At 35.9% G+C, this 23,162-nt stretch overlaps 1 protein-coding gene across 1 annotated transcript in view; it reads right to left on the bottom strand.

Moving 5' to 3' along the window:
• The window catches only part of LOC130682649 (THO complex subunit 2-like), a 105,498-nt gene that overhangs the window by 60,623 nt on the left and 21,713 nt on the right, over nucleotides 1–23,162 (bottom strand). The window contains exons 3-8 of the mRNA XM_057497495.1: nucleotides 22,020–22,111; nucleotides 18,615–18,666; nucleotides 17,116–17,186; nucleotides 16,147–16,268; nucleotides 15,461–15,594; nucleotides 1,860–2,026 (exon numbers count right to left, since the gene is read on the bottom strand). Coding sequence (XP_057353478.1) covers nucleotides 1,860–2,026; nucleotides 15,461–15,594; nucleotides 16,147–16,268; nucleotides 17,116–17,186; nucleotides 18,615–18,666; nucleotides 22,020–22,111 — 638 coding nt within the window. The remainder of the gene's footprint in view (nucleotides 1–1,859; nucleotides 2,027–15,460; nucleotides 15,595–16,146; nucleotides 16,269–17,115; nucleotides 17,187–18,614; nucleotides 18,667–22,019; nucleotides 22,112–23,162) is intronic.

The following is a 23,162-nucleotide window of genomic DNA, read 5'->3' as shown; positions in this document are numbered from 1 at the left end:
TTAAATTTCAGCTACCCTGTCATGTCAGCAGTTGGCTTCATGTTCTCAAACCCAAAGCAATCACAGTGCCTCTTAAAATGTGATTAAATACTTGAACTTCTCTTTGCCTGTACTAACAGTGGCCTCCCTGGCTGCTGGTGAAACAGGGGACAGCTGCTATCATCAATTCTTGAACAAAGATAAAGTGCTCTTGCCTGAAAACCCTGCCATGAGTCTTGTTTGGTATCAAAATGGTATACGCTTTCAAGTTCTCATCTGACTTCTCTTCTGGAACATCCCCAAAAATTGGAAATCAAAGATAAGCAAAGGCAGTAGGTGATATTATCATTTGAAAATCCTTAAAAAACTGTATTATTATCCTAAACTTGACCTTCAGACAACAGGAATACACACTCTTCACCGGGGTATCCTCAGTGCCTAGCAAAGCAACACCATTATCATAAACACTCAATAAATGAGTATTTCTTGACTAGCTAAGGACCCCAGGCAGGAAAACAAATTAGGAAAGCTATACCAACAGGACAATGGAGGCCTTATTATGTTAAAATCCTCCATGCTATCAACAGTTATCTTCCTAAAACATAGATCACTCATTTACAGTTAGTGAGCATTTACTATAGGCTAAGTAGTAAATTAATTCAGAAAAATTAGTAAAACACAGACCTTCTCCTACGTGGCTTACAATCTTGCAAAGGATGTAGATATGTTTTATTCTAATATAACCTGATAAGTACTAGAATTCTGTGCCAAGTTTTATGAGAATAGAGATTAAAAAGTGACTAATTCTGCATGGGTGAGGTGTCAGTGAAGAAATTACAGAACAAGTAGAACTTGATTTTAAAGAATAAATAGGAGTTCACAAGATGAAAAGACAGGTGAGATGGCTGGGTAAGAACACTTTTCTAGTTATAAAGAACTGCATGTAAACAAAGGTTTATACATAGCACTGTCTTTACCTAAATGCAGGAAATGGCTAGGAATTTCTTATGATGAGAATATTAGGTCTAAGAAAATAAAATCACTAAAGATGAGGGTGGAAGGAAAGAATGGGGCTAGATTGATTGTGAGGAGCCTTTCTACCATGTTTGGAAGTTTGAATTTCAGTCTGCAGGCAAAGGTTTTTGTGCAGTGTGTCAATTACATCTATTTCAGAATGTAATAGTAATAATATGAATAATGGATTGAAATAGAAATAATCTAAAGCATAGATTTGTTAGATAATTATTATAGTGTTTTAAATGAAAAATTATGTTAAGATATACCGTAAGAATTTATTCACATCCATAAAAAATTCCAAAGGTCACTGCGATGGGTACTATCTATTCAGTAAAATTCTAAATCAGCACAGATATCAAGGGACCTTGACAATCTAAAGTGCACCTAACTTTCCAACTTCACTTCTGGTCCCTTCTTTTCCCATCTTACAATCCAGCCACATCAGATTATGTACCATTTCTTCAATCTGTTGCATACATTCATACTGTCATGTCCTCACTCTCACAGTACTTGTTACGCCTGCATGGACAACTCTCAAAAAACTTCTACTCATCCTCCAAGAACCAGGTGAAAAAAAGGTTGTATCTGTAAGGTCCTCCCTGACTCCTTCTCTTGAAGGGCAAGTATTTATTATGCTTTCCTCTAGGCTTTCACATCAAACCATTCACCCTACTAATATAGCACTGATCATATTGCTTTGTTACCTATCCGTTTATCTTCTCTCCTCTGCTTGAATGGCTGAGCTGGAGCCAATCATTTACAAACAAAATCAAATTAAACCGTACATATAAAATGATGAAATTAACCTCCCCCTCTTTCTCCATTGATATATAGGGATACACATATACACATTTTTTTATTACCTGATAAAACTTGAACTTGGATATAAGAATATGACACAGTGTTTGCGGTTCACACATACTCATATAAGATTCTAATAAAGATATAAAGAATTCATCGTGTTCTGGCCTGCATTCAAACACTTCTAAAATGACATCCAAAACTCTATTGGGATCCAGATTAAAGCATCCTGCAAGAGATGACATACACACAAATTCAAAAGTGATTATACATCATTTCTACTGAAGCCATTAACTTCCAGGGAAAACCTACATAACAAGATAAAAATGTTTCTAAAAACAACTTCTTTTATCAATTTGCTTCCCCTTCCCCAGAAGAATATCTCCATAATTTTCAAGATCATCAAGTCCATTCCCCACATTTTACAGATAAGAAATGTGACTTTCCCAGCATTACAAAGTGGGTTAGTGATAGAGCTGAAGCTCAGGATCTGCAACACTAAGTCAAGCAAACGTTCCTCTTTGCCTCACTGTGTCATCAGTTACTGATTACTCTCACTAGTGAAAGAGATGAACATTGTTAACTCTTAGCAAAATATGAAAATCAAACAATGCATTTTACAAGTTAAGCAACTAAAGGAGATTTTTTAATGTTTTATACAGAAGTACTTTGAAAGCTTACAAACAGTTAAAAGCTCAGATTCATGAAAGCAGAACATATTGTTAGAATCATTTTTTAGTTTATTTTACATACACAACAAAGCTACAGAAAATAATTGTACCACTGATTTATACTTATGGTTTTGGGCAGCATTTATAAAGATAAGCAAGAGAGAAAGAAAAAAATAAGGTAGAGCAGGAAAAGGGAAAGAAGCACTGAGTAAGTGCAGACGGCTACTTATCCTTGCTAATCCCTTAAGGTAAGCTCAAAAGGGCCAATGGACACAGATTTAATAAACCTGCCTATCAGCCACCCTACTCTTAGTAAATTATTACCTCTATTTGCATTCAGCTTCAGCTGCTGCCTTATTATATTATAGTGCAGTGACATCACGTATGCATTTAATTTATGAGAATACAAACATTTACACACAGCAAAAAAAATGATAGAAATAAAAATTAAATTAAATGATACAGGCAATTCTACCCACCATTCCTCTCAATAAAATGTATACTTATGACCCAAAGTCAGCATGAGATGTTAATCTGCTATGCCGCTTATATCAGTTCCCACATGTCTTATGCATTAAGCCAAATAGAATTCTAGTGTTTTAAATTACATATTTTTTCATTAGACACAACCCGTACATGCTAGCTAACCACTTCACAGTGGCAAGCAAATAAACACTGGCTAATGCAGCAGAAAATAGAACTGTGCTGAACTTAGGGAGAGGCATTATGTCAAACACTGTACCTAACAGATGACTTTGGGGATTTTTCAAAGAAAATTCTTACATAACCTATTTTATAAGATTTCCAGAGTTACTCCTATTAACTCTGCAGCTATATTAAACGCTATAAAACAAATGTCTGATTCACACTATCTTGGCAATTACTTAGAAAACCAAATTCTTCAAATACTGTAAGTATTTCTTTCCACTTTTTATGAAATCTGAAGTTAAGAACACATTTTTTTCCATTTCACATACTAAGGAAAAAATGGACTAACACATTGATCATGGCTTACTGAAAAGAGTTCCAATTTTCACAAATTTTCCAAAACGATGTTTACTTAAAGTTCTGGGAAGAAAATGTCTAAATATTTTAGCCCTTCCCTGTATCCCCAAAAAGTATGGCTCTAAAATAACAACTGAAAAAGTAAAATAAATGTAAAAGTGACTCCAAAATAGCAATTAGAATTTTTAAATGCTACTAGAAGAAATATAAAATATGAAATGGTACAACTACTTTGTAAAACTAGGAGTTTTCTTAAAAGTCAAACTTACACCTACTATATGACCAAGCCATTTCAATCCAAGGTATTTTCCCAAGGGAAGTAAATATCTATGTCCACACAAAGACTTGTACACAAATATTCCTAGAAGCTCTATATACAACAGGACACACTCAAATGTCCATCAACATATGAATGGGTAAAGAAATTGTGGTACAGTATATTTGTAGTATATACAGTGGACTACCACTCAGGAATAACAAGGAAAGAACTATTAATATAAACATGCATGAATCGCAAATAATGATGCTGAATGAAATAAGCAAGACAAAATAGAATATTCTCTATATGATTCCATTTATAAAAGAATTCTAGAAAATGCAACCTGGTCTATAGAGTCAGAAAACAAGTCAGTGGTTGCCTGGCGAGGGAGTGAAGGGGAATGAAATAAAAAAGGAGGAAACTGGGGGGTGGGGGAGGAGGTAATAGAAACAAGCATTATCTAAGTTGCAGTGAGGTTTTCACAGGTGTATACATATGTTAAAACTCAACATGCACTTTAATTTGGTCAGTTTATTATATGTCAACTATGCCTCAATAAAGTTGGGAAAAATGCCTCCAAACTGCTAGTAACATTGACAATAAAGATTATCAAAGTAAAATCTAGCAAATTCTCCAACCTTATACCTACTCCTACATTTACTAAATGTAAAGATTCAATCATTATATAAAATGAATAATACTCTAACAGAAGGGACAAAAGATACACTGAATATAATTTTGAAAAAAATGGCTGGCTTATAATTAATTACCCATTAAGCTACATATACAAAACGTGTATATAAGAACTAGAACAGCAACATGTTACATGGAAATGTTGTTTCACTCACATTAAAGTTCACATTTTTAGTTTCCTATAATATGAACCAATGACATGTTTTATGAAGCAGTATTACTCTATTGAGACTTCTATCAATGACCTGCACTGTCAACTATCTACTAACTTCTTTCTAGGTGCAATTTAAGGCAGTAATCTAGAAAAGGCAGTATATGCACTTCTATTTATAACAGGTATCAACCTTGCATCTTTCAAAAAGAAGAACTGGCTAATGAATTTACTACTAAATGTCTCAAATGCCATCAGTTAGACCAATCAATTGGAGTGACCTTGGCTACATAAGACAGAAAATGTAACCAAACCAAAGATTTTTAAAATGCTTTTTAAAACCTTACAGATTTGCTAAGTAACAGCTAAGCTATTTCATATACAATGGGACTCTAGTAACAATCAGTAATCTTGAATGTCCAAAGTAATTTTTTTCTAATGGCAGCTGTGGCAGAACATTGGCACTCTTGTGCTCAAGCATCTTATAAGGCTCTTGTCCACCCTAACCATCAGTAGTCATGTGACCTTACACGAGAACATAAGCTTAGCTCCCTACCTCTTTCACCAGCTACATTAAGGAATATTTATAAGCACATATAATATCTTTATGACTTTTGAGGAACAAACAAAGGAACCATATCAGAAGGGAACAAGTGGAAAAATACAGAAATGGTGAATCTGTAATGGTGAAATTCCTTCATTTAAATAAACATAAATACCTTCTATATACCAGATGCTTGTGATACAGAGATTAATAAAATGCCTTCTCAAATCCTGAGGACTTCACAACTTTTGGGTGATACATCTTTGAAAAAATGCACTGAAAAGTAACTGGAGTTTCCTCAAAGATGGACAAGACAGCCAGTGTATTAGACCAAGTGATTTTAACTAGAGGCAAAAATATAATTAAACTGACAATGGTTGTTTTAGGAAAAGGCCAAATTGAGATTCTTAACAGGAAAAAAAAAATCAATGTAATACTGCAAACATGATTGGGAGAGATTTCTAGCCCATAATGTCAAACAATATGATAGCTCCAGTAACCATGTTTCTGATGTAACAGACCTTCCAATACAGAAAAAAACATATTTTGAATAAAACAACATGATCTGGCATCTAGAATTCACTTTAGAAATAGGCTATATCATGGTCTGAATGTTTGTCCTCCACCTCTCCCCCCAAAAATTCCTGTGTAGAATTTCTAATGCCCAATATGATGGTATCAGAAGGTGGGACCTATAGCGAGGATGGGGTGGGGTGGAGGGGATGATTAGGTCATGAGAATGGAGCCTTCATAAATGAGGGCAATGCCCTTTAAAAAAAAGAACTCCCTTGCCCCTCCAACCATATGAGGATACAGCAAGAAGTCAGCAGCCTGCAACCCAAAAGAGGGCTTTCATCAGAACCCAAACATGCTGGTGCCCAATCTTGGGTTTCCTGCCTCAAGAACTGTTAAACGTAACTTTTTGTTGTTTATAAAGCCACCCAGTCTGTGGTACTTTGTTACAGTAGCCCTAATAGACTAAAACAGGCAAATAAAAGCCTACGTTAGACTATTTCTAAGAAATAGTATTTGCAAAACCCTGCACATAGGATCAAGGCAAGAACCAAAGATGCCGTTGACGAATCTTGGGCTTCCTGCCTCAATAACTGTGAAACATACCTTTCTGTTGTTTATAAAGCCACCCAGTCTGTAGTACTTTGTTACAGTAGCCCTAACGGACTAAAACAGGCAAATAAAAACCTGTATTAGACTATTGCTAAGAAACAGTATTTGCAAAAAACTGCACATAGGATCAAGGCAAGAACCAAGGAACCAAGATGCAGAAAAATGAACCTTGCAAAAAAAACAAACAAAATGAAAGTATAATTATAAAAAACTAACGATGAGAACACCAATTGCTATCTTCTTTTTCATAGTAGAGAAAAACAACCTCTTCATAACTAGTATACAGTTAAGAAACTTCAATAAAGCAAAAAATTAAGCAGAGGAGGCAGTCAACTGGCTTCCCTTTCAAAGGGACAGCAGACAGCTAACACAGTAAGATGTTTCTAGGCTGAAGGGCCCTTATATTCAGACTGGACCCAATACAAAATATTAAGCATACTTGAGATAACATAGTCAAGGGGGTTAAATGTCCCATAATCTGTCCAAGAATAAAATAATTTGGCTTGGGTTTTTATTTTGTGTTTAATGTTTTTGTGGTCATTTGACAAGCAACCACATTTAACCTGTGAGACTCAAGAGGCAGAGACTCTCACCCTACCCCCAGCCAAAGCTACAACCTTGGACACCAGGCAACAAATGAAGGTCCTGAAATTTGATGAAGAGGTCTCTGACTGAGGGTGAGTAGGACAGGTCTAGAGCCTAGGCCAAAGAGATCCTGAACCACTAAACCCAAAACCAGGAAGAACCATTTTCATTCTTTAAAACTAAACTCAAGTAAGCTAGGTCAATAAATAATGTTAGCCAGCACTTTTGATTTAGAGCAGGGATTAGCACACTATAGGCTATGGCTCAAATCCATTCAGTTTTTGTAAATAAAGTTGTACTGGAACACAGAAACAATCATTTATTTAGATACTGCCTGTGGCTTCCTTCATAATACAATGGCAATGTTGAGTAGTTCCAACAAAAACCACGTGGCCGACGAAACAAAGAAAAATTACTATCTCACTCTTAACAGAAAAAAGTTTCCTGACCACTAATTTAGAAGAATACCTAGCTACTACTTTCTTTTGAAGGGCATTCAGAAGAGTAAAGTGCTTATGGTTTAGTTCAGCAATCAAAGGAGTCCAGTTCTAATATCCTCGTCTCTAATTTATTGTAGATGTTTTCTGCCATCTTGATGCAGGGATGGTCTGTGTGGGATCTATCATGACAGCCCAAGAACTTACTGATCACTATCCTATCCACTCCTATTTGACAAGTTTTTCAAATTTAGTGTCGGGTTTGAAAACACAACCACATGCAGGCTCATAAAAGTTCTGCTTCCTTGCTTTTTCATGCAGTAAACAACCCCAGGCTATCGACGGGCTAGAAACTTTTCTATATTTAGGATAAAAACATTTTGATAAACGAGAATCTTGTAGGGAACAAGTAACTACCCTTTAGTTACAGGGTAATAAATAAGGATGCTCCTGATCAGACTAAGTACCATCCTGTTCCCCCACCACAATGTCAGGGGAAGGAAGGTAAGAATCACTACAAACCGTACAAGAAAGGGGGGAAAATGCAGTAAATTTTCAACAAGTATTTATCCAGCACCTATATAGCAGGCACTGAGGTTAGAGCTACTAAAGCAAACAAACAAAAATCCATGTCCTCATGGAGCCTACATTCCAGTGGGGTTGGAGAATAAAATGCATTGCATGTTATATGGTGGTAAGTGCTCAGAAGAACAGTGAACACGAGGCAGGCCTGGGTGAGATGGCAGGAAAGGCTACACCGAGGAGGTGACGTTTCTGTGCATCGTAGTATGCTTGATGAACTAGAAGTTTAGCCCATAAAAGCTAATTGTTCATACTCATGGAATATCCATTATGTCATGAGCTTGCAGTTATGATTCCCAGACTGTACTTCAGAGACAATAACACAATCAGTTCTCTGAGGGCAAAGTTCAAAAAAATGTAAGTAGCATCCATTTTCCCAGTTAGATAAAAGCACACCTTCAGGAAAAACCCACTTTCAAATGTTGCCAAAATAACAAGGGACCAAAATAAAAAGGTATAAATTCACAAGGACAAAGACTAGAAGAAACAAGGCCAGATGAGATGACAAGATATAGGCAAACAAAGTGAAAAAAAAAAAAAAACAGGTACTTACACACCACAAAATTCTTACGTGGGAAACACCATCTTAGGAAAGTACATAGCAGGCCATAAGGAAAGACAAACCTATAGGAAAGCAGTACTGACAGGCATCTCAAGCTAGAACAAAATGCTGCAGGAAAAAGGTACAGCCTACCCTAGAAAGAGAAAAGGAAACCCTACAGGAGGATTTTTTTACACATGCCACTGCCACCCAGGTAAGGAAGAGCCCTGCAGGCCTAGGGGAATACAAGTCTTGGTGTGAAAACAGGAGGAAGTAGCAGAGAGAGTAAATCAGATGCAAAAACTAAACTTACTTCAAGGAAAGTAGAAATTTTAAACTAAAAGCATCTTACCTTCTATACCAAAAGCATAAGCTAAAAACATGATTTTTACTAAAGATGACTGTAGTTAAACCTAGTTTTATCTGAGTTTCTACTCAGTATAACATTGGAAGAACTGTGTAAGGATCAGGATACTCCCCACTCTTAGTCATACATAAATTTAAAAAACAGGGAAAGAAGTTAGGCATAAACATCTTTTAAAATATAACCAGAGAGGATTAAAGATGGTGGCATGAGAGGAGAGACAGAGGCTTCCTCCTAAAACTGGATACAACAAGAAAATATAGTTGGCGCAACTAATCCTGAGACAGCAACAGGAAAGAGGACGGCGCCAGAGTGCACACACCTGGAGAGAAGAGCAGACCTCACTGAACAGGGGTTGGAAAGCTGGGGCAGGTGGAGTTCCTCGGAAGACTGGGTTTCCGGCTGCTTGTGGAAAGCAGGGATCCATATCCGGCTACTCTGTGACAAAAGCTTGTATCTGTGTGCTTGGTCCACTAGCTCAGGCAGTGGAGACAGGCACAGCAGCTGGGAAGTGGGGTACAGCTCTTCCCTACCACCAGGCACCAATACCACTCCACTGCGACCACCGACATTGCTTCAGGGGATGAGCAGCTCCAGAATAGAGCGTCTGGACACTAGACGGCGCCATGTACAAATATGAAACACCAATGAAACCAGGTCCAGAGTAAAATTACTAATACAACTCCTGAGAAAGATTTCAATGATATGGACCTCGTGACTCCTCCTGAAGGGTGAGTTCAAAATATAAATCATCAACATGCTAATGGAGATACAGAAAGATATTCAAGAACTCGGGAATGAATTCAGGATGGAGATCCAATCGTTGAAGAGCACGATGGAGGGTATCAAAAGCAGGTTGGATACGGTATAGGAGACACTAAGTGAAATAGAAACTATGGAAGAGGAATACAAAGAAGCTGAGGCACAGAGAGAAAAAAAGGATCTCTTAGAATGAAAGAATATAGAGAGAACTGTGTGACTAATGCAAACGGAACAATATTCCCATTATAGGGATACCAGAAGAAGAAGAGAGACAGAAAGGGATAGAAAGTGACTTTGAGGAGGTAGTTGCTGAAAACTTCCCCAGTCGGGGGAAGGCGATAGTCTCTCAGGCCATGGAGATCCACAGATCTCCCAACACAAGGGACCCAAGGAAGACAACACCAGGACACACAGTAATTAAAATGGAAAAGATCAAGGATAAGGAAAAATAGTTAAAAGCAGCCAGAGACAGAAATAAGATCATAGACAAAGGAAAGCCCACCAGGCTAACATCAGACTTCTCAGCAGAAAACTTACAGGCCAGAAGGAAGTGGAATGATGTATTTAATGCCATGAAGCAGAAGGGCCTGGAACCAAGATTACTTAATCTGGCAAGATTATCATTTAAATTTTGAGGGATTAAACAATTTCAAGATAAGCAAAAGCTGAGAGAATTTACCTCCCACAAACCAAACCATCTCTGCAGTCTATTTTGGAGGAACTGCTATAGATGGAAGTGTTCCTAAGGTTGAATAGCTGTCACCAGAGGTAATAACACCACAGTAAAGAAATTAGAACAGCTAATTACTATGCAAATGCAAAATTAAATTAACTATCCCCAAAGTCAATCAAGGGATTGACAAAATGTACAGAATATGATACCTAATATATAAAGAATGGAGGAAGAAAAAGGAGGAGAAACAGAAAAGAACATTTAGATTGTGATCGTAAAACCATACTAAGTGAGATAACTTGCACTCTTAGATAGTAAGGAAATTAACCTGGAACATGTGGTAACCATGAATCTGAAGCCTGCAATGGCAATAAGCACATGCCTATCGATAGTCACCCTAAATGTAATTGGACTGAATGCACCAATCAAAAGACACAGAGTCACTGAATGGATAAAAAAACAAGACCCGTCTATATGCTGCTTACAAGAGACTCACCTCAAACTCAAGGACATGCAGAGACTAAAAGTCAAGGAATGGAAAAAGATATTTCATGCAAACAACAGGGAGAAAAAAGCAGGTGTTACAGTATAAGTAACAGACAAAATAGACTTCAAACCACTGAAAGTAACAAGAGATAAAGAAGGACATAACATAATGATAAAGGGGTCAGTCCAACAACAGGATATAACCATTATAAATATATATGCTCCCAACACAAGAGCACCAGCATATGTGAAACAAATACTAACAGAACTAAAGGAGGAAATACAATGCAATACACTCATTTTAGGAGACTTCAACATACAATTCACTCCAAAGAACAGATCCACCAGACAGAAAATAAGTAGGGACACAGAGGCACTGAACAACACACTAGAACAGATGGACCTAATAGACATCTATAGAACTCTACACCCAAAGTCAACAGGATACACATTCTTCTCAAGTGCACATGGTTCTCCAGAATAGACCACATAGTAGGCCACAAAAAGAACCTCAGTAAGTTCCAAATGATTGAAATTATACCAAGCAACATTTCAGACCACAAAAGTATAAAACTAGAACTAAATTGCACAAAGAAAGCAAAAAGGCCCACAAACACATGGAGGCTTAACAAGATGCTCCTAAATAATCAATGGATCAATGACCAAATTAAAATAGAGATCAAGCAATATATGGAAACAAATGACAACAACAACACAAAGCCCCAACTCCTGTGGGACGCAGTGAAAGCAGTCTTAAGAGGAAAGTATATAGCACTCCAGGCATATTGAAAGAAGGAAGAACAAACCCAAATGAATAGTCTAACATCACAATTGTCAAAATTGGAAAAAAAAGAACAAATGAGGCCTAAAGTCAGCAGAAGGAGGGACTTAATAAAAATCAAAGAAGAAATAAATAAAATTGAGAATAATAAAACAATAGAGAAAATCAATGAAACCAAGAGCTGATCCTTTGAGAAAATAAACAAAACAGATAAGCCTGTAGCCATACTTATTTAGAGAAAAAGTGAATCAACACACATCAACAGAATCAGAAATGAGAAAGGAAACATCACGACGGACCTAACAGAAATACAAAGTATTATTAGAGACTACTATGAAAACCTATATGCTAACAAGCTGGAAAACCTAGAAGAAATGGACAACTTCCTAGAAAAATACAACCTTCCAAGACTGACCAAGAAAGAAACACAAAATCAAAACAAACCAATTATCAGCAAAGTAATTGAAGCGGTAATCAAAAAACTACCCAAGAACAAAACCCCAGGTCAGATGGATTTACCTAGGAATTTTATCAGACATACAGAGGAGATATAATACCCATTCTCCTTAAAGTTTTCCAAAAAATAGAACAGGAGAAAATACTCCCAAACTCATTCTACGAAGCCAACATTACCCTAATACCAAAACCAGGCAAAGACCCCAACAAAAAAAGAAAATTACAGACAAATATCCCTGATGAACTTACATGTAAAAATACTCAATAAAATATTAGCAAACCGAATTCAAAAATTCATCCAAAGGATCATACACGATGACCAAGTGGGATTCATCCCAGGGATGCATGGATGGTACAACATCTGAAAATCCATCAACATCATTAATCACATCAAGAACAAGGACAAAAACCACATGAGGATCTCCACACATGCTGAAAAAGCATTTGACAAAATTCAACATCCATTCATGAAAAGAACTCTCAACAAAATGGGCATAGAGGGCAAGTACCTCAACATAATAAAGGCCATAGATGATAAACCCACAGCCAATATCACACTGAACAGTGAGAAGCTGAAAGCTTTTCCTCTGAGATCCGGAACAAGACAGGGATGCCCACTCTCCCCACTGTTATTCAACATAGTACTGGAGGTCCTAGCCACGGCAATTAGACTAAACAAAAGAAATATAAAGAATCCAAATTGGTAAAGAATAAGTCAAATGGTCACTATTTGCAGATGACATGATATTGTACATAAAAAACTCTAAGGAACCCACTCAAAAACTACTAGATCTGATATCGGAATACAGCAAAACAGAATGATACAAAATTAACACACTGAAATCTGTGGCTTTCCTATACAGTAAAAATGAACTAATAGAAAGAGAAATCAGGAGAACAATTCCATTCACAATTTCATAAAAAATAATAAAATACTTAGGAATAAACCTAACCAAGGAAAGTGAAAGACCTATACCCTGGAAACTATAAGACACTCTTCTAAGAGAAATTAAAGAGGACACTAACAAATGGAAACGCATCCCATGCTCTTGGCTAGGAAGAATTAGTATCACCAAAATGGCCATCCTGCCCAAAGCAATCTACAGATTTGATGCGATCCCTATCATATTACTAACGACATTCTTCAATGAACTGCAACAAATAGTAAAAAAATTCATATGGAAGCACCAAAGACCCCGAATATCCAAAGCAATCCTGAGAGGGAAGAATAAAGTGGGGAGGATCACGCTCCCCAACTTCAAGCTCTACTACAAAGCCACAGTAATCAAGACAGTTTGGTACTGGCACAAGAACAGAGCCACAGACCTGTGGAACAGAATTGAGACTCCAGACATTAACCCAAACATATATGGTCAATTAATATAAGATAAAGGAGCCACGGACATACAATGGGGAAATGACAGTCTCTTCAACAGATGGTGCTGGCAAACCTGGACAGCTACATGTAAGAGAATGAAACTGGATCACTGTCTAACCCCATACACAAAAGTAAATTCGAAATGCATCAAAGACCTGAATGTAAGTCATGAAACCATAAAACTCTTAGAAAAAATAATAGACAAAAATCTCTCGGACATAAACATGAGCGACTTCTTCATGAATATATCTCCCTGAGCAAGGGAAACAAAAGCAAAACTGAACAAGTGGGACTGTATCAAGCTGAAAACCTTCTGTACAGCAAAGGACACCATCAATAGAACAAAATGGCACCCTACAGTATGGGAGAATATATTTATAAATGACAGATCCGATAAAGGGTTGACATCCAAAATATATAAAGAGCTCACACACCTCAACAAACAAAAAGCAAATAATCCAATTAAAAAATGGGCAGAGAGGCTGAACAGACAGTTCTCTAAACAAGAAATTCAGATAGCCAAGAGACACATGAAAAGATACTCCACATCACTAGTCATCAGAGAAATGCAAATTAAAACCACAATGAGATATCACCTCACGATCACCACCATCCAAAAGACAAACAACAACACATGTTGGCGAGGTTGTGGCAAAAGGGGAACCCTCCTACACTGTTGGTAGGAATGTAAATTAGTTCAACCATTGTGGAAAGCAGTATGGAGGTTCCTCAAAAAGCTAAAAATAGAAATACCATTTGACCCAGGAATTGCCCTTCTAGGAATTTACCCTAAGAATGCAGCACTCCATTTTGAAAAAGACAGATGCACCCCTATGTTTATCGCAGCAGTGTTTACAATAGCCAAGAAAAGGAAGCAACATAAGTGTCCATCAGTAGATGAATGGATAAAGAAGATGTGGTACATATACACAATGGAATATTATTCAGCCATAAGAAGAAAACATATCCTACCATTTGCAACAACATCGATGGAGCTAGAGGGTATTATGCTCATTGACATAAGCCAGGTGGAGAAAGACAAGTATCAAATGATTTCACTCATATGTGGAGTATAAGTACAAAGAGAAACTGAAGGAACAAAAGAGCAGCAGAATGATAGAACCCAAGAACGGACTAACAGTTACCAAAGGGAAAGGGACTGGGGAGGATGGGTGGGAAGGGAGGGATAAGGGCGGGGAAAAAGAAAGGGGGCCTTATGATTAGCATGTATAATGCCGGGGGGCATGGGGAGGGATGTGCAACACAGAGAAGACAAGTAATGATTCTACAGTATCTTACTACGCTGATGGACAGTGACTGTAATGGGGTTTGTGGGGGGGACTAGGTGAAGGGGGGAGTCTAGTAAACATAATGTTCTTCATGTAACTGTATAATAATGATAACTAAATGAATAAAAAATATCTAAAGAGAAAAAAAAAAAGAGAAGCAGGAAATACAACTTCTCCAAAAGGTCTCAAAACCTAAGACATCTAGCTGTTAGATAATCTTCCCTAAGTTAGCACAATACCTAACCATTAAGAGCGACAATTCTTTCCTTTCTTGAAAAATCAGGACTACCTATTTTTCTACCATTCATTCCTCCTTTTTATAGAAGCCAACTATTTCCTCTATATACTCAATGCAAGTAAAAAGAATAATGCTAAAGAAATATTTATTTTTAAAAATTCTCATATAAAAATAACTTTCCTGTTACACTTTTATACCACCTGCTGCACTTACTTTAACAGGCTGCTGTAAAGATAAAATAAGCTGTGTTCAATGTCCCTGATAAAGATACTTTGTAAATCAAGTTCACAAAAACTAAACATCTCTGCATTTCAAGAGTTCAGCAAAGACTTTATTGATGTTTCAGCTGCTTACTTTATTTTCTGCTCTCTATAAAATTACTGAGAAATACTTAAAAGTTGAAGAGAAATACCAGAGAAAGCAGAAACTAATACAAACACACAGGTAACAGTGACAAAAAGATTTGTCATCATCAACTTAAATTTTTTATTACTGATAAAATCTTAAAAGAACAAGTTTAAAAACACATGCTCTCATTTCTTAATTTAAAAAAAATTGTAGGGAATGCACTCATTTTGTCTTTATGGATATCTTGCAATAACTAAAAAACTCATTTCTTATTAACATACTACGCATGTCTTACCTATTAAAGATTTGATATTTTCTAAGATTAAATCACTAGTAATATTTCCAGATAAATCTTGCCCCAATTCAGCAATCATCTTGGCATAACCTTCATTCTCTTCTCTTAACAAATTGAATTTTTGCTGCTTAGAACTGAAATTAGATAAACATCATACAGGGGATAAAATTAATTTCAATTAGCAAGCTTAATTAAGAGTATTTTGTTCTTTTCATTGAATATTCTTATATCTCTCTCTCAGATAACAATACTAAGAATTGTTGTTGAAAAATTTACCTTTGTTTATCTTTTAGGATAGAATGATAACAATAGTTCAAAGAGACAGTTACACAGGGAAAATGAGTAACACAAAGAACAGATATTGCTAATCCCAAGGAGCAACAACATACCACTATTTCCATCACTCAGGATATACCCTAGAATATAGCCAGTTGTAAATTATTTTAAAGCACTGAACACTATTTCAACTTCTAATATGGGAACAAATTTATACTGGTTTCACACAGGCCACGTTCAATGCTGACTCAGTAATTACAGGCTACTTTTAAAAGGAAAAAATAGGAGACACATGGTAAGAGCAACATAAAAAACCTTCAACTGCCTTTAGAAATTCTAGTATTCAAAATGAGAGCTAAGAAAACACACTCAGGTAACTTGATCTGCAACAGAAAGGTACGTGTACTTACAAGAGTTTTGTCTTGATTTTAACTGACTTCTGATTGAACTGCTGTGATTGTTTGATAAGCCCTAATGATTCCAATGTTTCTGGATCCAGGCGTTCCTTTAGAACTGTGTCTGAAACTAAATACTGCATTAAAAAATATTAAAGGCCATTTATTCCTTAGCATTCCAACTACACAACCACAATATTTAAAATATATTATATATTTATCTATATTGAGTATATTTCAATATATTCAAAACAGCTTTTCCCAAATACTAAAATAACACAAAAACATATCAATTTGTAACAATAAAAAAAGCTTAGAACTTCAATTGAAAAAATGAAGACTGCAAATATTGAAAAATATGACATAGCTCTTTAAAAAAAACACTCACTAAAAAATTAAATGCATGCTGTACACGGCCTACAAATGACAAGAACAACCGATGAAATTCTGATTAAAATTGAATCTGTCAACTGTATTTTAAGATAATACAGCACTTCGGTCAAATTCTAGCACAGCAAAGACAAGGACATTCTTCCAGGTCTGAGTAACGGCATTTCTCCTTGATTCTAAATGTAAAAACATAAAATGGTTTATTAGACAATGATTATGACAAGTTCTAGAATTTATTATTTTCAAACTACCTTCATTTCTTTTCTCCATACCTAATCATTTAGGAAAAATTGCTCAGTTTAAAAGCTGTCCACATAATTTCTACTCACTTGATAGATGTTTACCTTTCTCTCAGGAATTTATTAGGTCAGGAATACCACCTAAGGTTTTATATGTATAGATAAATGATATGCTAGCATGTCTACTTCATAGAAATAATTAGTATGTCCAATTTTACAAATCATTCCATTTCAAAACCCCAATCTCACCTTAAAATGAATAGTCAACTAGATGTCAACATCCTCCTCCATTATCGTGTTTACTGCAATTACAAGTGTTCAATGGAAAATGTAGAAAGTGCTTTTTAAAACTTACCAAACATGCTAATACCAATTGTGTAAAATAGTCTCTCTTGCTTTTTTCTTCTAAACAATTTGTCTCAGTATCTACAGTGAAGGAAAAAAAAGATGAAAGTCTGACATATTTTCCTAGACTCTCTCCAACACTAAAATAAGATACTTAATTTTCTTTAAAACTAGCTAATTTTGAAATGCTCATTTGGAAAAAATATCTGAAACTATGGTAAGCATGAGCTGTCCTCCATATGCTTATGAATGCTTAGAATTAATTTCTCCTTATACTGGAGACTGACCCTGTGACCAAGGGCATACCCATAAAATGGTAAACCCATAAAATGGTAAGTAGATTACACAGAAGCTGCGTGCTATGGCATTGGAAAAGCAACAAAGCTTCAAAAAAACCCCACTGTTTTAAAAAATGGAAATACTAAAGCAAAATTTAAATGACCACATGTCACAGATGCTAAAGAAGAAATTCCTTTCTTGAGTGTTAAGTGGAACTGGGTGACAACAAAGATCTCTTCTGACATTAAAGATCCTATTACTCAGGAAGTTCAAAACTCTTGACCATGGCCACCTTGTTACCATGTACCATGTTCTATTCAAGCTACCTGGCCATCAGTTCTATGAAAAGACAGTATTAAAAGATATTTTTAATATCCTATTTTGAGTTATAATTCTAGTCAGCAAACAAAAATGTATTCAAGATTTTCATCATTTTCTTCCTACTGAAATCTTTTTTAAAAGCTGAGACCTCCTTGTTGTATATCTGAAACCAATAAAGATTGCATATCAACAATACTTCAATAAAAAAAAGACTTATTTGTCGAATAATTTTCTGAAGTATGAAAGAAATAAAACAATTAGCTCCAAATGCCAAGCATCAAAAATTTCAACTAGAATTAGCAAGATTACAAAGCTGATTTTAGGATTATTACTTTAACTAATTACATACTATTCTTTTAAAGTCAACTCATACTTTAGAATGTGCTATAGAAAGCAGCACTGATTTTAGGGATGTATTAAAAGTTGTCCTCTAAGTATTGTAGGGCTCTCCCCAGACATCCTACCACCGCTTTGTTTCGGTTTACTTTCTACCACCATCCGTGAGAGTTGAGAGAAGGGGATTTATCATGAAATATACCCATGTTTTCTTTGCCCTTCTCCATTTTCCCTTCCTGGACAGTGCCATTTTCCAATATCCTGGCCAATGTAGCTAACTTCAGAAAACTTAGCCTTTTTATTTGAAATGACTTAATTTAGCTTCATTTTATATAAAGATACATTCTGAAAACTGAATTATAAACTAAAACTAGCACTAGTTTATAAACAGTGATTATACTCACATTTGACTTAAAATACTATAGTCTCTATAGAGTAAAAAGATATATATTCTAGATTTATAAAAACATTTCTACATTGTAAAATCCTTACTTTGGAAGAAAACATTTTAACATAGTACATTAATTTAATAAACAGCACTTTTTACAGGTGAAATAAAGGTTTAATACCTACCTAATATGCAGAATACATCAGCAAGAATGGAAGGCATATCCTCATGAAATTCCTAATTTTAAAAATATAATTATTCATAATAAAACACTACAATAGCACACCAGCAAGTATTATGGTTTCAGAATAAGAAAACCCCAACACCACTGTGTTGACATGTAATGAAATTCTTCATGTTTCATAATATAGAGAAAATAAAGAGACAACAGTTGGAAAAAATGTTTGAATTTCTATCATTAAATAACTTGATAAAATAGAAACCTAAATAAAATAAACACCAGGAAATATTAAAGAGCACAACTGATTGAAATTTTTCCAATGAATTTTCATGTTAGAAACCACTGGAATTTGCAGTACCTCATACCTACTTAAAGCAAAACTGTTAAAAATGGTTTATTTCTCATCCAAAATTTCAAATATTGTGCCCATCACTGACCTATGCAAAAATCATAGTAGTATCAGAACAGAAATCTAAAAAATACAAGAACAATCACAAGCTGGTGTTCCCTAATTCAAGATTCTCTGAAGATAATTACCAAAAATCTATATTTATTTTCCTTATGCTCTAACAGTTGTAAGCCTTTGGAGAAACTGACCCAAAAGTGTCCCCTCATTTCTGGATGAAAACTTCAACATTTTTACCAGATCTGTCTCCTAACTTCCCACTCCCATGCCCCATTTTAGAGCAATTTTTCATTAGGAAGGACATAATTCAATTATCGCAGTTAGTTTGCTGGCACTGTAGTAACCCTGAAACTAGCCTATTTTCAGAGACTAAAAGAAAGAAATGTAATTCTAAAGCAAAACCTGGCAGCTGTAAGAGACACACAGGATATGCTCCTGTGGCTAAGAAGTGGGACCGTGAGATTCAGTACTATGAGAAGGTCATGACAAAGACAATCCAGCTGCAGAAGAATATGTATCACGAAGGACTGAAAGGAAGGGTGAGCTAAGGAAGAACAAAACACACATTTTATGGCGACAGATGGTAACTGCACTTGTTTGTCATGGTGAGCATTTCGTAATGTACATAAATGTGAAATCACTGTCATACATCTAGAACTAATATGTCAACTATACTTAGTAAAATTTCTTTAATAAACATTAAGTTCATTTAGACTGTTCATTTTCAATAAATGAGAAAAGTATTATAATCAAATTCCATAAATACACTAAACCCTACACCAATGCCCAATTAATGGAATGAAATAACCTTAACTGTCAACCAGATTTTAACCTCAAATTTCTTAAATGGCTATGAACTTTGGCTATGTCTACTTGAATGCAAGTACTCAGGATACCTGAAGACCAGAAATAATAGAGCAAGACAAGAGTTTTCAAACATGGAAAACTCACTGTTGAAAGACATGAACTAATGTTGCTTTCCCATATAGAAAATTTAGTGATAAAAGAGAAATGCATATTGAACCTCTACTGCTCAAATACATCTCAATGTGAGGGGAAAAAATCACAACAGCTAAACACAGAAGTTCCTTAGAACCATCCGCGGGAAAACACAAAAATATAAAGGAGATGACCTACGCTAGCATGAAAATGCCACAGAAGCTTAAAGCAACACAGGGGAAAATGCATGTTGATATCCAGAAGTGCCAGGTCCTACCTCAGTAACAGTTATGAAAGTTGTTCTCAACTGGGCAGATAATTTTATTTCTGCCAGTTTAAAATACAGCCTAATAGAGTAATACACCACTTGTAAAAACTGAAACTTAACTACTGGTTTACAATAAACATGACTACAATTTGACAATTCATCTTTCAATTTAAATATCAAACCACAATGACCAGTATCTGGTCTGAAGTTAACTTAAATACTCTAAAGAATAAAAGAGTGAAACAGAATAACCACTTAAATGTTGGGGGGAAAATCTAGTTAATATTTTCTAAAATAAATGGCAAAAACATGAAAATTGGTATCAAGTGAAGGTCCTCTATGCAACCTCAATTCAATATCACTGAATCCTCAATTTAAAAAACTACATTTAATTTCTAAACATAAAGGCAAACTAAAGAAAATACCTTGAGAGATGCTATATTGGGAGAAAAACATATTCTAGCCAAATTATTTTTTATACTAGCACTTTTAATTGAGTATACCTTGACTTCAGTAAAATGCAGGCTTTTTTTTCTTGCTCTCCCAGCTTACCTAACATTTTCCATTTTACTCACAACCAGACAAAAGATTAAAATGTGTTTCTGCCTAGCAACAATGACGTATCACTATTACCTTAAAACATTCACTACTGTTGTTGCTGAGCAGCTAGTTGAAGAATTAGGAGAAACCTCAACCTGGATGGAGGAAGCCTACTTAATTCTGGGTGAGAGAGAATTCTCAAACAGATCAGCCCAGTGTAGGTAAGGAAGGAATTCATTAAAGCTACAGCAGCAGGGAATGGCAGCTGCCTTGCAGGCACCAGAGAACAGGAAAGTACAAGGGAAAGAGGGAAATTTCTTGGCCTAGGACAGATTCCCTTGCCAACTCCTGAAGCCAGAGTCACCTGGCATCTTGCGTCCACCTGGATCTGCACAGCATGTGGACTAGCCCCTACGACTCCAGGATTTTGGGGAGCCACGGAGCACAGAATGGAGTAAGATTATGTTCTGAGAACTTCCCAAAGAAAGGAGATTTTCTGGCAGGCTACTAAGAACAGATCACACAGCGGCAGTTCCGTCCATGTCACCCAGGCAATGGGCTGGAAACGTGCAGGCCCAAATCTGATCTCTTAGCAGCCCCTTCCTACTTATTAGGAGTAGCGAAGACCGCAATAATCTGAGCAGTTAGAAAGCTTTATCTGAAAGTACACACTTAAAGAAAGTGCGGACGACCTCAGAGAGAAGGCACACTGAAAGTTTGGGGATTCTGCCTTTTAAGGCTTTCAAGAATGGGGAAAACGGCAGAGGGGGATTGTTGGGCATAGGCTTGACTTGTGGTCTCAAGGTGCTTATCTCTGGTGAGAGACACCGTGTCTCCTTTCCTTTCTTATCAGTCCTCCAGATAATTCTGCTAAATAAACCCAACACAAGGAATTTATTTATCCAGTTCTTCTCCAAGATAGGGTTACCCTCAAGTAGTGGGGACATATCAGTTAAGACTGCCTGCCCTGCCTTAAGATAGGCTGTTGGGCTACTGTCTCATTACCAGAGAATATGTTAGGAATCTTACTTCTTCAACTCTCTGCTTTTTAAAATGGAATCTTAGCTTTAAGATGGGGTCCCTCCTGTTCTTACCATACTGTTTATATCTCAGAATTTTTCATCATAGGTAGGAAAAGTTATGATGCTTGTCCCATGTCCCTGCCCTACCTCACTATAATTCTGAATAAAATGAAATGCCAATTTATACACTTCAGGGATATTTGTATCAAAAAAGAACACACACACACAACTTACACTAATGTCTTTAAGAACATTAGATGCATGTTCATGCTTGAGATTTCCATTAACGACATGGCATGATAACTCATAAAGAGCTTGCTGGAAATCTGTAGAACATAATAGAAATAATGTGAGAACACAGACTCTGGAACATGAAATGTAGACCCTCGAGGGTTAGATCTATGTATTTCCTACTTCTAAGAATTATTATAAACATCAACAATGGTATGAAAAATATACTTCTAATACTTTTCTCTAGATTTTTTTCCTTTTATTTTCACAAAACAAAATACTAAAAGAGTAAAAAAAAGTGAACCTTGACTATACTACTATAACATAACTACTGCTTGAGAATTCCCTCCCCATCTTTTCCTTTATGTCAACATACTTTATATATTTGAATTCACAAGGCACATCATTTGGTATTCTAATTACCCCACTAACTCTTTTAAAAGCATTTTCTCTTGCTATAGAAGTCTCCAAAATTACCAAAGTCTCCCCTTTCTTTTTCCCTGCACTTATCCCTCCCTTCCCACCCATCCGCCCCAGTCCTTTTCCCTTTGGTAACTGTTAGTCCATTCTTGGGTTCTGTGATTCTGCTGCTGTTTTTTCCTTCAGTTTTTCTTTGTTCTTATACTCCACATATGAGTGAAATCATTTGGTACTTGTCTTTCTCCGCCTTGCTTATTTCACTGAGCATAATACCCTCTTAGCTCCATCGATGTTGTTGCAAATGGTAGGATTTGTTTTCTTCTTATGGCTGAATAAGAAGAAGACTGAATAGAACTCCACCATGTGAATATAAACTAAATTAGCCATTCCTCTCATCAGCACATTTCACAGATTTTTCTAAATATATTCAGATTATAGTCAATTCAATCTCAGGGCTACACTGACAAAAAGTAAGGAATAGAAGTAAATATAAAATCAAGTTTTACCCATATCCTAAGGTCAGAGAAACTTCTCCCCAAATATCAATCTTTTTTGTCCTCTATTTCCATCAGAATTCAAACTGAAATAATTACATACATAAAACAGCAGCTCTATGAGAACTGTCAACCACAAGTACTATCATTCACTATTAAAAATTAGCAAGTAGTCCCCTTTCCAGGAGGAAGAATCTCTTTTGTGTGTGTGTGGGTGGGGGGCGGGTTGTTA

The sequence above is a fragment of the Manis pentadactyla genome, chromosome 2 (genome assembly GCF_030020395.1).
Source record: "Manis pentadactyla isolate mManPen7 chromosome 2, mManPen7.hap1, whole genome shotgun sequence".
NCBI classification, from domain to species: domain Eukaryota; kingdom Metazoa; phylum Chordata; class Mammalia; order Pholidota; family Manidae; genus Manis; species Manis pentadactyla.
Note: the sequence above shows the minus strand (reverse complement) of the source record. Positions and strands in the feature narration are given on the sequence as shown.